The following is a 16,137-nucleotide window of genomic DNA, read 5'->3' as shown; positions in this document are numbered from 1 at the left end:
CCACCACTGTGGCGACGACGCTGGCTTTGTCCAAAATCTTTGCGCTAGAAGGTCTTCCATCCACGATCATCACGGACAATGGCCCTCAGTTCTCTTTGCAGGCCTTCCGTGATTTTTGTACTGGACACGGGATTCATCATGTTACAGCACCGCCCTTCCATCCACAATCGAATGGGGAGGTCGAGCGCCTTCTCCGCACTTTCAAAAGCCAGATGAAAAAATTCCTTAGTGATTTTTCCACAGATGACGCTCTGTTGCACTTTCTGAGTTCTTATCGCTTCACGCCTCTGGGTGATCGCAGCCCTGCTGAACTCTTGCATGGTCGCCAACCGCGCACTCTACTGCACCTGCTTCACCCTGTCAGGCCTTGTACTGTGTCCCCTCATGCGGGAAAATACTCGGTGGACGCCAACATGTGGGCACGAGGGTATGGATCTCGTCCTAAATGGATTCCAGGGGTGGTCAAGGCTCTTCGTGGCCGCCGGCTTTGTGAAATACATACGGACGACGGCATGGTTGTTCGCCATTACGACCAGATGCGCCCACGAGTGGTGGCCACGCCGGTGCCACCGCCCCTTCCTTCGCTTCCACCACCCCGAGAAGTCAGTCCTGTCGCTGCTGCCGATCTCCCGTGCGTGTTGCTCCAGCCGACGTCGCTACCGCTTCCGAGTCCGCCGGAACCGGCTCCAGTCGCGACGCCGCCTTCTCCGGGACCCATTTCGCTGGAGCACACCCCCAGGTTCACGACACCTATGGATGCTGCTCCGGAGTTTTCACCCATCATCTCGTCCAGGAGGCACGTTCCACACACGGGTTTCCGTCCTGGACATTTTCGACCGTACTCTCGTGTTTCTCCGCGGGATCTTCTCGGGGCCTCCCAAGAGGCGATGGATGTCTGCGCGCTGTCTGTGTCTCCCAGGAAGTGAGTGTTTTTTTTCAAGGGGGGAAAAGTGTTGTGACAGTGCCACGACATTTAAGAGTGCTGCCACGTCAGTACGCGCAAATGGCGATAGAGGCGCTCCGCAACTCGGCTGAGCGAGGGAGTGCCACCTAGCTACGCACGGCGCCGGCCGCATGTCATGGCACGGCAGTCGAATGACCGATACAGAATTGGTAGCATGTAACCAGCTACCTACTATAATGAAAGTTAATAATCTCCGACACAATATAGTTTAAAAAAGTATTTTAAGATTTGAAATTTTAGGAGATGGTAATCTTAGAGGAGTTTTGTAGAAATAAGTGGCAACCTCTTTAACTGAATATATATATTTTTTAAATTTAATAGTGTTATTCATTCTGTGATGTTTCTTTCCTCTGGATCAAAATACAAGAAAATTAATGGGAAAAAATAAAGCACAAAAGAAATCAAACAGTGCTGTAGTTTCTTTCAGCTCATACCATAGAAGTCAGTAATCCACATGGTCACAGAAAACAGTAGTAATTCAATATATTGTAAAGGAGTGATGAATTGTATGTGAATCAGTGTGAACACACAACTATGTCGTCCGGTCAGCTGCAGTGCAAAAACAATGAGCCTTTAATTTATTTATTTTTTTTGTTCCAGTCTTTGATCACAATATAAATTCCTTTGATGATGACCTGTTTCAGTCAGTAATGATCATCTTCAGATCTACAATATAAAAAGTAAGATACACCTAGTGGCAGTGACAATACCATTACTTCTTTATCACATTAGGACTTGGTGTAGAACAGGTATGCTTTACCTTATTTTATCTATCGATTTCCCACTTTTTATGAGAGTATACTGTGATATGAAATGCTGTATTGTTTTGAAAGATAGACTGCCCACTAGGTGTATATTATTTTTTATATTGTAGTTCTGAAGATGGTCATTACCGACTGAAACCAGTCATCATCGAAGGAATTTGTATTGTGATCAAAGACCGGAATAAAAAAAACATTTCACACTACCTGGATCACTGTTTATATTCGCAACTATGTTGCAGCTGGTGAAACTAAGAATGAGCCTTTACTCCTCCTATTATTGGTATGACATGTAAAGTTATTTAAACTGAATGAGAAGAGAGTCACATAGATAACAACACAAATAATAAAAAGAAAACTCACCTCACTAATGGCATGGGGATGTCCCTCTGCACCCTGTACACTCTTGTCCACGGAGGTACAAGTGCAAGAATGCGTGCAACAAGGTCAACGAGTGTGCTTGGTGGGTAACTTTTGTACCTTCCAGTTTTCCAGAGTTCATAAAGTCCTGTGCCACGAATCACTAGCGTTGGATAAATCTTTAAACCATCTGCTCGAAATGCTGGATTCTCAAAGAATTCCTGTGGGGACAATTTTAATTGCACTTCTGTGAGACTGACACAAATTTATCTACCTGCATTTTAACCAAATTATTTCTTTTACCAAAACAGCATGAGGGAGAAACACCACTTGCTGTGTAGGAAAAGTACTGATCAGGAAAAGTTAAGTTAGATAGAGAAGGGGAGGGGGAAAGGAGGGGGGAGAGGAGGGAGGGAAGGAGGGAGGGAGGGAGGGAGGGAGAAAGAGGTGGGGGAGCAGGGGGGAAGAGAGAGAGTACTCTGGCTTGTCAAAGGATTCGTCTGAAAGCTAGCAAAGTTTTCTTTCTCTTGTGTTTGTGGGTGTGTCTCTCAATGACTTACAGCTTCTATTATTTGGAGAGTGCTCTTCCTTTCTCCTAAACCATTTAATTTTACAGTAGTTTTCAGATACCATTACAATAATAACTTAGCTCCAGCAGTTCTGTATTGATACTTACTATAAACTGTTCAATGTCTCTTTCAAAATCAACATTTGGAAGATCTGGCATCATATGAACAACCACCTTAAAGCCAGCATCTTTTGCCAAATGGAAGCTCTCACAGACTGCTTTCACTGTGTGTCCCCTATTTGTGTCTCTTGCAACATCTTCATATACAGATTGGACTCCAATCTCTAGACGAGTGCATCCATATCTCAACATATCTGACAAATGCCTTTTGAGACAATAATCTGGCCTAGTTTCAATAGTAATTCCAATGCATTTAGTCTTACTTTTCTCTGAATATCTGAAACATACATTCAGCATGATAGTGGGTAGAATAACAAACAGTTATTGCTAGTGCAATTATTATTCACAGAGAACTAAGAGCAATCCATCCTGATGTTTCATGGTGAAATGGCATTTGAGGATACTCACTTCACAGCTTCATCCACATTGTTGCTTGTGTGTCCAGATAGAGCATCATGCAAATTTCTAATAAAATAATCTCTGTAATCCTCTGGCAAGCACATAAAGGTTCCACCCATGACTATAAATTCAACTTTATCTACGCTGTGGCCAAGCTGCTTCAACTGAAAAATGTAATGCACATGAATAATGATAACTCTGTGATGAAAAATCTGCAAATGAGAGGAGATTGTAAATGTGCTAGCACATTAAAGCAATCAGAAATGAAGAATCATCTGACATGGCGTAACACACATTTCTTAACAATGCACAGATAAAGGCTGAATTTTCCTAAGAAGCATTTCATAACATTAGTAGAGTTGGCAGGGAATGACATGTACAGAAAATCCTATTGTTCTGTTGAAGTAGAGAATTATATGTCAGTGGATAATGTGTGACTGGAAATGACTGACAAGCTACGGCTAGTGATGCACTCTGATCACATTGGTGTACTTATTTTTTACCAGTCAGATGATATGGAATTTCCCCTTCATTACTCTCTCCTCTGCATTTTTCTGCCATGTATAATCTCTTTGGTCTTGCTTTTACATTTTGTGAGTTCTTACACAGTCTTTCCTTTCCTCTGCTGCTTCTTTACACTTGCGAACCCATCTATCCCCTTCTTATTTCTGAGTTTTCAACTGCTTTCACCCCTCTGTCAGTCTTCACTTCACATTTTCCCCAAATAAAATCCTTGCTGATATTTCATTATCAATTTCCCTTCTGTGTCTTCCTTTGATGCAGAACTCTGCCTGTCCTGTAATCTTTTGTCTTTATTATTTAAAAAATCTCAATTACGTTTGTTTATTTTGTAAGGTTGCCTGATGACGGTACTGACTGAAAAAGTTAACACCATTAACATTAAATAGACGAGACTGAAACCAGTTTTTATAATGAAGACATAGCTAGAGGTCTGTGTGGATAAGAAAACAGCTATTTGCATCTGCACCACATCTGCAAGACCCTTATCCACATGTGCAAGTTCCTTATCTGCATTTATGTACACTAAAAGTTTTGTAAAGCAATTTAAGCCACCACCACTCTTCTAAAAGGCTTCTGCCTCTTCTGAATTTTCGTGTGTAAAGTCCACACTCTGCTTTGTTGTGTATTAAGGGTAGACATATTTCCATGACAGCCATATCAAATTTAAACTCTTCTTTTTCATAAAAGAATAAGTACAAAACTTATTTGCTATTTATTTATGCAAATAGCCATTTGATGAGAAGAAATTTCATACTCGTTTTCTAACATTTTACGTGTGGGACTCTTAACTTAGGTGACCATATTTCTATATAACAGGGCCTGCCATATTCTCGATGGTCAGCAAATAATAACATGACTGAAGAGATTTTTCAAATTTTCCTGTGGGCCATTTTCACTGCAAATGGGAAATCAAATGAAGTCATGGCACAAGTTGTCTTATATTGCAAACTGTTAAATGTTAGTCACATAGTTGGTTTATCATAGGTACAACAATTACCTCTGAGTTAAAATTATGTCAATGTGTTACTCTTCTCATCATAACAAGTATGTGCTAAAATTGTCAACATGTTACTCTTCTCACCATAACAAGTATAACTTTTAAATATGCTTAATGCAAACATTGATAGCTTCATACATTTTATACCAAACATTATTTAAGACATATTTGATTATCAAACAGGATCGAGAATATGAAAAGGAAAATTCCAAAGAAAAGGTTGTCCTAAAAAAATCTAGTTACCTCGCTGTAGTCACATTTTTAAATTGTATAACTAACCTCTCTTACAGCAAAAGAAACAGGAATTAGATGTAAGGAAGCTGCTTATAGGATTTAAAAGTATGCAAAACCAGGAAGAAAAACATGTCATCACCTTTAGTCCAGAAGATGTTAACAGTGTGTATTTCCTTCTCCAGCGCATTGCACAATCAAACATATGTAGTGGTACCGCATCCTCTAAAATATAAAACCTGTAATTGTAAAGTTCAACAAACTGTCTTACAGCAATTCCCACTCCATTGGAAAAGCAGACATCCGGTGGTGAATAATCAAATGGGCAGGCACACCATAGAGAATTCTCACTCACTGTGAGCAACGAAATGTACTGGCACAGTATATTCTCATGATTTGTTGGACGCACCTTACATTATAGCCGACCTCATAGGCATAGCATCAGTCAGAAAGTGCTTCACAGACTGCATAGTTGGTAGGGGCAGCTATAGTGACAATAGCCAGAAGCTAAGGACAGAAAGAGACTTGCACTTTACCTAGACCTTGCAAGCATTCCAAAAATCCCCACAGCTTTCAAGTTTTCAGCTAACATTACAATAGACGTGTGGTGCTGATTCATGCAATATTTTTCACTGATGGCAGGCAACGTAATTTTAAGAAAAGCTTATAATAAGATTGACACTGTCCTTTAATTTTTAACTACAGAGCAATTACTGTGGATATCCACGGATAACCCATGGATATCTAGAACTGCACACACTTTTATCCACAAGATCAATTATTGCACTAACATCTAGACATAGCAGTGGCTGTAGTTCCACAGACATTATGTCTAAAATTATTACTCTTGCCTTTCTCTTTTAGACAGAATTCTGAGTATTTCTCATTTAATTATTGAACTGGGCTCATTATTTGAATGCTGCCTTGCCAAAAAGTCATTGAAACAAAAATCGATTGGTTATTACTAAATCAACTTCTAAATATGTGTGGGTGACAGATATATTTGTGTGCATGTGCAGATAAAATTTGGATATTAAATGGCAATATGTGATTTACATGTATGTATTCATCACTTCAAATTAACTGCTGTGGCCAAAATCAGCTGACTGTACAAGATATAGACTTCTGTCTAATTATTACAGCCAAATAAAGGAACAATAACTACACTTAATAAATTAATGTCAGAAATGAAAATGAGGAACATCATGTTAAATTACGAAAAAGTCTGTGAGGTTTCTCAACTTATTAAGCCATGTGGGAGAACTAGCCAGCATGGCCTCTCATAGCAAATAATGAGCAAACACACATCTACTGCAGTACTTTGTTTGATGCCAGCTTGATTCTGGTTTCCACATTATATCTGCTTATTTGAAGATATTTCATGAGAGTGTTCAGTTGGCCACAGAGAACTAGCCCTATTCCCTGGTTCTGAACACAGGGTGACTGCCAATTTCCATTAGACAGAAAAACTGCAGCGTATGGCAGGCCTATAAAATTTACAGTACCTCTAATCAATGGCATGATCAACCATTGCTTACTCACCACCACCACCACCACCACCACCACCACCACCACCTCAAATAACTTATGCCAAAGTCGGAGCTTGGTTACTCCAGACATACAGCATAATTTTAGACCTGAAATCTGTTTGAAAAGCAAGCACTGTCTGTAATTTTTAAATTTCCCTTGTTCAACATTTCAGCCAAGCTACACAGTTTTACTAAAGTATGTGCATGTGGTTCAAAGCAAGCAGACACACTTGGCTACTCTGCAGATTTTCCTGGCCATATCCTCAGGATTCATCTACCTGAAACACTCTCACTATACAACAATAAGCTATATGTAATTCTAAGAGCACTATAACAAATGAGTCAAGATCAATGGAGGAGTTTTCCAATTTGCTCTGGTTGCACAAGTGATCCCAAGCAATTTAACTGATTTACCAAAAAGAGAAAATTGACCTGTCCTTCCTTTTTTCCCCATAAGAGCAGTTTAGGGCATTGTGCTATGTATTAGGCTACATTGGGATCCAAGGTTAATGAAGAAGCAGACAACACAGCAGCCAAGGAAGCTTACGTACCACACCCTACAAGATATTTTCTCACTGTTCAGTAAGAAAGACAAGAGCTGCTGCAATGAGGAATCACTGGAAGCGACAGACAATAAGCTGCAGGTGGCAAAACTTATTTATTGTCTATGGCATTCTTACGTCCGATTACAGGAACACGACAAAGTCGCATTGACCAGTCACATTTCATTTAATCCCGATCAAAGGCCAGAAGAAAATTTAAGTGGCAGCCAACCCTTTATTTCAGATGACAATATAAATTTGGACATTTTAGGATGTTGCGTAATGACTAGCTCACCCATCTTCAGTTTAGTGGAGACCCAGCCACAAGGATTTACTTTAGTATCTCAATGTATCTATTTTAGTAGAAACTTTTTAGCATTTTACCATTGCAACCACACTCAACTCTCACTATTTTACAATGGATATTACAGACCCAACTATTGAGGACACAATAACACTATTATTATTATCATCATCATCATCATCATCATATCAGAACACCACCACCACCACCACCACCACCACCACCTCCTCCTCCTCCTCCTCCTCCTCCTATTATAAAGTCTCCCACCTCTGGGCCTTTCACTGAGAAACAAAGATTAATAGAGATGCATCCATCTGTGAAAAGATCTATGCACAAAACATAGAACTACTACCATCATCATACCTTAGCAAAAGATCTGGTAGAAAACCAAGAAAATTCTGGCCCTGTGTAAAATCATGAAGTGAGTCTAAGGCTTCCATCCAGTCAATTGTTGACCAATATGGTGTGGCAGTTGAAGGTACCGAATGAAAGCTGAAGTTTTAAATTTCACATCCAAGAAATTGTTCACACAGGAGAATCATACAAACATACCATAGTTTGACCAGTGAACAGACTCCAGTATGGAAGACATAGTAATGAGCATCCCTGGCATAGAGAAACAACTGAAGGAGTTGAAAACAAATAAGTCACAAGGTCCGGATGGAATCTCAATTCAATTTTTCAAAGAGTACTCTATGGCATTTGCCTCTTACCTAGCTTGCATTTATTGAGAATCTCTTGTCCAGCATGCAAACACTGCAACTGGACATCCACCGAGCAGCAAAAGGTGGCCTTTTCAAATGAATCACATTTTAAACTCCATCGGGCAGATGGTTGTTGGTGTGTAAAGCTCTGCAACAATCATCAAGAGAGTCTATGCCAGAGGAGAGAGTATTATGGTTTGGGAGAATGTGCTCATGGTATTCTCTGGGTGATCTCATTCTGGAAGGAATAACGGATCAACACAAGTGTGCATCCATCCTACATGTAGTTTGTTTTCTCATTGGTATGATGGCATCTACCAGCAGGACAACGCAGCATGTCATACAGCTCTCAGTGTATGTGCAAGTTCAAAGGAAACCAGAATGAGTTTAGCATAACCCCCTGCCCACCAAACTCACTGGATTTAAAAGAATCAATAATCTGTGGGACCAAATCAATTGGGCTGTTTACACCATGAGTACTTAACTGAGAAACTTGGGGCAGCTGACCACAGCACTGGAGTCAGCATGTCTCCACATCCCTGTTGGTACCTTCCAGAACCTCACTGACACTTTTCCTCCACATCCACACATTAATGTGAATGGATCATGTATGTAATTCATGTATATATAGTAGTAGATGTAGTCCTGTGACACGAAACATTTACAACTGTCTGCATGCTGGTAGCTGAAGTATTCATGCACTGAGCTTACTGCTATAAAGAACTGGCAGTGTCACCTGTCCATAGCTCAGGAACCCCAGGTGAGCAATACCCATCTCCTCCCTCAACCCTCATGGGCTCTTTAGTAACACTGCCTTATATGCAGATGGACGATAGACATATCAATGTGAGTAACCTCATATACACATATACCCAGTGAAGGAGCCTGTGTGGGAACAAGGCCGATATTGCAGGCTGACAGCACTCATCTGTAGTGAGCAGCAGTCTTTGCCTCAGTTGCCATTATTCAATTTGCCTCTATAAGTGGCCTCAGCAGTGAGGACTGTCTGTCTGTTTAGTGCCATGGATCATGAACTTGTGGTTTCTACCACTTCTTGTTTATAAAAATTTTGATTATGAAATACATGTTGTCCAGTGAAGGTGTGCTTGGAATTGAAGAATTAGAGTCCAAGCATGACTTAGATGGACGACGTATATTTCATAATCAAAGTTCCATATAAGTAAAAGATGGTAGAAACCATATATTCATGAACTGTTGCACTAAACATACAGTAAGAGGTCAGCACTCGAACGACCTCTGAATAATTTCTATTGTGGCCCAAGCATGACTTAGATGAACTACATATATTTCATAATCGAAGTTCCATATAAGTAAGAGGTGGTGGAAACCATATATCCATGAACTGTTGCACTAAACACACAGCAAGCAGTCAGCACTTGAATGATCTCTGAATAATTTCTATTGTGGCTCAGTTAAACACTTGGCCAAGAACTGCTTTAGCTTTGTTCCTGGACTAAATGAATATTTACATTATTTTTACGTTAAGTTATTACATTCCATAAATTTGCATCTGCATCATTCTCCACGAGACACTTAATGGAGTGTGGAGGAAGGTACTCCCCCGTACCCTGTTCCTGTTGTGAATGGTTGGTGGGAAGAATGATTGTTGGTAAGCCCATGCATTGGCTCTAATTTCTCAAATTTCCTCATTGTGGTCATCACATAAGATGTAGGTGGGAGGAAGTGGTGGTGGTGGTTAGTGTTTAACGTCCCGTCGACAACGAGGTCATTAGAGACGGAGCGCAAGCTCGGGTTAGGGAGGGATTGGGAAGGAAATCGGCCGTGCCCTTTCAAAGGAACCATCCCGGCATTTGCCTGAAACGATTTAGGGAAATCACGGAAAACCTAAATCAGGATGGCTGGAGACGGGATTGAACCGTCGTCCTCCCGAATGCAAGTCCAGTGTGCTAACCACTGCGCCACCTCGCTCGGTATGGGAGGAAGTAATATGTTATGTCCTTAAGTGATGGTGGAATGTTATGACAGTGTGCGCAATGTTACTATGCAGCAGCTTTAATTTATAGCAGCATTATATAATTAGTGAGTCATGAAACTGGAGTATCCTCCTCTTTATGATATTTATGAATGGTGAATACCAATCAGTCATTTGATACAAGTTTCTACAAATTCACCATGCACCAAAATCGTCAAAGTCATTGGTAGAATCTGACTGCACAGATGGCTCACCACAGACAGCTAATCATGTGTAACCATCACACTCTCAATGTAAATGTTTCTGAAAGCATGCCCAAACAGTCAGCCCACACCACTGGAACTTAGGTGCGTTATGTCACAAATACGTACTTATGATGACACCACATCCTGGCCTGGGAGTAGTTTACATAGGTTTCTGGAAAACAAGTATACAAACTTAGTGTAGGTGACAGTACAGACACAGGCACAACTGCCAGGAGTGATGTGAAACAGTCCTATGGCCCAATAAAAGGTGAAATAGTACAGCCACCACCATCACTATCCATGCCACATTATATTTGGTGCTGCTGTTTCCATCTACATTTTACATAAGAATCCTGCACTGGTTTATACATTATGGCTTTTCAATCAGGGAATGAATGGACTATATGGTGGTTCAATTCTACTCTCTGCTTGCTTCTTCTACGACCCTCCTCAAATCTGTGGAAAACCACAACCCACTCAATGTGTGATCTGAATGACCTGTGGGACCCCCCCACTCACCGCCCCCCCCCCCTCCTCCCTTCCCCCACGTTACCACAGACAGAATATATCGTTCCAAAAGCAAGGAGTATTTTTTATTCTTTCAGAGTTTCTATCAGTAGTACTAGGAGTTGCATCAAATGATGGTGAGTACTGCCCAGCTTTCTGTCACTCTACAATTTTAAGGCTTAACCATCAGGTCAAGAAAATTACCAAGATCACATATTTTTCTTTATTTCTTTCTCACTGTGCAATTAAACATATTATTACTTAAAAAGGAAAATTATAGTGCAGATGTGGATTAGCTGGAGGCCAAGTTTTTGTAACCTACTTACTTGTTCAACCCTATGTCTTGTTTGTAAATATGGATTGTATCGTGCTCTGATGGCTCGCATGGATGTTGGTTCATATCCTGTGTAAGATTGTGTTGAATACTCAAAATCAGAGTCTGGACCTCCAGGACAATACACACATATGTTACCAGTCATATTGATGTGTGGACAGCGATGTGGCTTGCACATCACAGCAACCACTGCAATCTGCAACAGATTTTAGAGACAGTAAAGATAAAGCTGCATGTATTTCTCGTCAAAATATAGAGAAAATATCATCATCATCATCATCATCATCATCATCATCATCATCATCATCAACAACAACAACAACATCATCAACAAAGAAAAAAGGAAAGGTAACACACACCCGTAACCAATTTGTGCACTGCTTTTCATGCCATATTCTCTTATTTCATCGTGTACTTGATAAAATAATCAGGCACAAAAATGTTTAAATTATGATTTAGTGCCATCTATATTAAATTTAAGTAATATATACAAGCACCTCATTATTTCATATTTTAATCTCATCAATTAGCAATTATAAATTGGCATGGTATAATACAGTAGTTTGTTTATTGGTTATGAAAATACACTATCTGGAGCCAGAAGAACAAACTCATCTATATGATACCCGCTGATGCCAGAGACTATCACAACATTCAAGGTGTCTGTTTAAATAGTGTGTGCCTTTAGCTGTTTGACCCTCCACACATGAATTGTACACTGATAACTCTGTAGTACAACTCGAGTGTGAGAATGAAAATTTTCTCAAAATCTTTTACTACAGACCAAAAGACTGTTGTACAGTTACTTTCTCCATGATCCTCTCTAACCTTTTTTAAGTTGCCTCAGAGCTCAAATTGTTTAAAATTTCTGGCACATCTGGACTGGTCAGCCTTCAGATCACGGATAGCCTGGGCTTCAGCAGTGGTGATGTTGGGAGTAGGATTAAGGTTTTTTAAGAAGGATTGAGAGGCAAGGCTGGAAGTCAGACCGATCCATCGTCATTCTTCTGGCGGACAAGGGTTCCACGACCGTGGTACTTGATCGTCGGGAGTATGTAGCTGAGGGACTGCGTCAGCTTTCAGACAACACTACATACAAAGTTTGCCAAGGTAATCCCATTCCTGATGTCCAGGCGGAGCTCCAAGGACTCCTCAGAACCTTAGGCCCCCTACAAAACCTTTCACCTGACTCCATCAACCTCCTGACCCCACTGACACCCCGCACCCCTACCTTTTACCTTCTTCCTAAAATTCACAAACCCAATCATCCCGGCCGCCCCATTGTAGCTGGTTACCAAGCCCCCACAGAACGTATCTCTGCCTACGTAGATCAACACCTTCAACCCATTACATGCAGTCTTCCATCCTTCATCAAAGACACCAACCACTTTCTCGAACGCCTGGAATCCTTACCCAATCTGTTACCCCCGGAAACCATCCTTGTAACCATTGATGCCACTTCCTTATACACAAATATTCCGCACGTCCAGGGCCTCGCTGCGATGGAGCACTTCCTTTCACGCCGATCACCTGCCACCCTACCTAAAACCTCTTTCCTCATTACCTTAGCCAGCTTCATCCTGACACACAACTTCTTCACTTTCGAAGGCCAGACATACCAACAATTGGAGGGAATAGCCATGGGTACCAGGATGGCCCCCTCGTACGCCAACCTATTCATGGGTCGCTTAGAGGAAGCCTTCTTGGTTACCCAGGCCTACCAACCCAAAGTTTGGTACAGATTTATTGATGACATCTTCATGATCTGGACTCACAGTGAAGAAGAACTCCAGAATTTCCTCTCCAACCTCAACTCCTTTGGTTCCATCAGATTCACCTGGTCCTACTCCAAATCCCATGTCACTTTCCTTGACGTTGACCTCCATCTGTCCAATGGCCAGCTTCACACGTCCGCCCACATCAAACCCACCGACAAACAACAGTACCTCCATTATGACAGCTGCCACCCATTCCACATCAAACGGTCCCTTCCCTACAGCCTAGGTCTTCATGGCAAACAAATCTGCTCCAGTCCGGAATCCCTGAACCATTACACCAACAACCTGAAAACAGCTTTCGCATCCCGCAACTACCCTCCTGACCTGGTACAGAAGCAAATAATCAGAGCCACTTCCTCATTCCCTCAAACCCAGAACCTCCCACAGAAGAACCCCAAAAGTGCCCCACTAGTGACAGGATACTTTCCGGGACTGGATCAGACTCTGAATGTAGCTCTCCAGCAGGGATACGACTTCCTCAAATCCGTCCTGAAATGAGATCCATCCTTCATGAAATCCTCCCCACTCCACCAAGATTGTCTTTCTGCCGTCCACCTAACCTTCGTAACCTCTTAGTTCATCCCTATGAAATCCCCAAACTACCTTCCCTACCCTCTGGCTCCTACCCTTGTAACCGCCCCTGGTGTAAAACCTGTCCCATGCACCCTCCCACCACCACCTACTCCAGTCCTGTAACCTGGATGGTGTACATGATCAAAGGCAGAGCCACGTGTGAAAGCACCCACGTGATTTACCAACTGACCTGCCTACACTGTGAAGCTTTCTATGTGGGAATGACCAGCAACAAACTGTCCATTCGCATTAATGGACACAGGCAGACAGTGTTTGTTGGTAATGAGGATCACCCTGTGGCTAAACATGCCTTCGTGCACAGCCAGCACATCTTGGCACAGTGTCACACCGTCCGGGTTATCTGGATACTTCCCACTAACACCAACCTGTCAGAACTCCGGAGATGGGAACTTGCCCTTCAGTATATCCTCTCTTCTCGTTATCCGCCAGGCCTCAACCTCCGCTAATTTCAAGTTGCCGCCGCTCATACCTCACCTGTCATTCAATAACATCTTTGCCTCTGTACTTCCACCTCGACTGACATCTCTGCCCAAACTCTTTGCCTTACATATGTCTGCTTGTGTCTGTATATGTGCAGATGTGTGTGTGTGTGTGTGTGTGTGTGTGTGTGTGTGTGCGCGCGAGCGCCAGTGTATATCTGTCCCTTTTCCCCACCAAGGTAAGTCTTTCTGCTCCCGGGATTGGAATGACTCCTTACCCTCTCCTTTAAAACCCACATCCTTTCGTCTTTCCCTATGAAGCAACCATGGGTTGCGAAAGCTTGAGATTTGTGTGTGTGTTTGCTATTGTCTCTATCAACATACCAACGCTTACATTTGGTAAGTTACAGAATATATATATACACACACCAATATATATATATATATATATATATATATATATATATATATATATATATATCACAAATTTCAAGCTTTCGCAGCCCACGGTTGCTTCATCAGGAAAGAGGGAAGGAGACGGAAAGACGAAAGGATGTGGGTTTTAAGGGAGAGGGTAAGGAGTCATTCCAATCCCGGGAGCGGAAAGACTTACCTTAGGGGGGAAAAGCAGCAGGTATACAATCGCGCGCGTACACACACACACACACACACACACACACACACACACACACATCCATCCACACATATACAGACAGACATATGTCTGCTTGTGTCTGGATATGTGTGTGTGTGCGCGCGCGCGCGCGCGCGAGTGTATACCTGTCCCTTTTTCCCTCTAAGGTAAGTCTTTCCACTCCCGGGATTGGAATGACTCCTTACCCTCTCCCTTAAAACCCACATCCTTTCATCTTTCCTTCTCCTTCCCTCTTTCCTGATGAAGCAACCGTTTGTTGCGAAAGTTTGAATTTTGTGTGTATGTTTGTGTGTCTGTCGACCTACCAGCACTTTCATTTGGTAAGTCACATCATCTTTGTTTTTAGATATATTTTTCCTACGTGGAATGTTTCACACACAATTTTTGTTCTGGTCAGATGTCAGTGCTTGTTATTGCTCTATTGCTCAGCTGTCATACAGAGATACTAATAAATTGTTTTACTGTTGAACAATGTCCTGCCATTGTCAAAATTTATTACTTATACAGGGAAAGTTCTCTGAAAACCTTTCACAAATTGTCTACAACTTTTGGTGGGCAAAATGTACCCTATTCATCAACAATTCTATGAGTAACAAAAAAGTTTGAGGAAATTGGTTCAGTTGCAGATGTGGATATACCAAAATTATATCATAACAGCCAGTCTACGGAAAAGACTCCCCTCAGTAAATGAGGTGTAGCCCAATACCCTGAACCTCGATGTGCCATCAATCAAAAGAACACCCTGAACCTTGATTTGCCATAGATCAAAACACTGAACGTTTTGCAGAGCACAATGCAGCAAATTCTGACAAAGAATCTTTGTCTACATCATTACAACATTCAACTGACATCATAACTACTGTCAACTAGTCATTTGCAACAGCGTGCATTCTACAATTATGTTGGAAAACCAGTATGACAATTTTAAAGCAATACTGTCTTTACAATGAGGTGCATTTTTAAATAGACGGCTACATCAGCAAGCATAACTGTTAGATTTTGTATGATGAGAATCATCACACAACAACTAAACAGCTGATGCCTGCGGAATGAGCCACCGTTTGGTGCAGGTTCTGGGTGGGCAGAATGATTGGTCTTATTTTTTCCAAGCATGTCACAGGTATTGCAGTGATGGTGGATGGCATACATTACTGCAACATGATAAGAGTTTCTCTGGCCCAAACTAGAGGTGATGAATCAAAACCAAGTGGTTCCAGCAAGATGGCACCATCTGTCTTCCTACACCTGCATCATTTGCACTGTTGTGAGAGAAATTTCAGATTCACGTCATCTAATGCCATGGACAGTTGAATTGGTCACCAACATGTTGCGACTTGAAACCATGTGACTATTTACTGAAGAGTTATGTGAAATAACATGTTCATGTAAACAAACTGAGACTGATTCCTGAGCTAACAGACCAAACTGAGCATGTCATTGTGGAAATCAAGCCACAGAAATGTGCAAAAATGTGATTAAAACTTTGTAGAAGAGTAATGTTAACAAAGTTGTGGTAGACATTTGTCCAACATTGTTTTTCATACATAACTGAATTGTGTACCGATAAATTTAAAATAAGAGTATTTAAACTTCTGAGTAACTTCAGAAGTAACTTCAGAAGTTCAAGTAACTTCTGAAAAAATGAAACTC

At 41.5% G+C, this 16,137-nt stretch overlaps 1 protein-coding gene across 1 annotated transcript in view; it reads right to left on the bottom strand.

The window, feature by feature from the left end:
* The window catches only part of LOC126456993 (elongator complex protein 3), an 82,448-nt gene that overhangs the window by 41,099 nt on the left and 25,212 nt on the right, over positions 1-16,137 (bottom strand). The window contains exons 3-6 of the mRNA XM_050092957.1: positions 11,034-11,237; positions 3,182-3,336; positions 2,762-3,050; positions 2,089-2,306 (exon numbers count right to left, since the gene is read on the bottom strand). Coding sequence (XP_049948914.1) covers positions 2,089-2,306; positions 2,762-3,050; positions 3,182-3,336; positions 11,034-11,237 — 866 coding nt within the window. The remainder of the gene's footprint in view (positions 1-2,088; positions 2,307-2,761; positions 3,051-3,181; positions 3,337-11,033; positions 11,238-16,137) is intronic.

Source organism: Schistocerca serialis, chromosome 2, assembly GCF_023864345.2.
Source record: "Schistocerca serialis cubense isolate TAMUIC-IGC-003099 chromosome 2, iqSchSeri2.2, whole genome shotgun sequence".
NCBI lineage: Eukaryota > Metazoa > Arthropoda > Insecta > Orthoptera > Acrididae > Schistocerca > Schistocerca serialis.
This window is presented reverse-complemented; position numbering and strand designations above follow the sequence as displayed.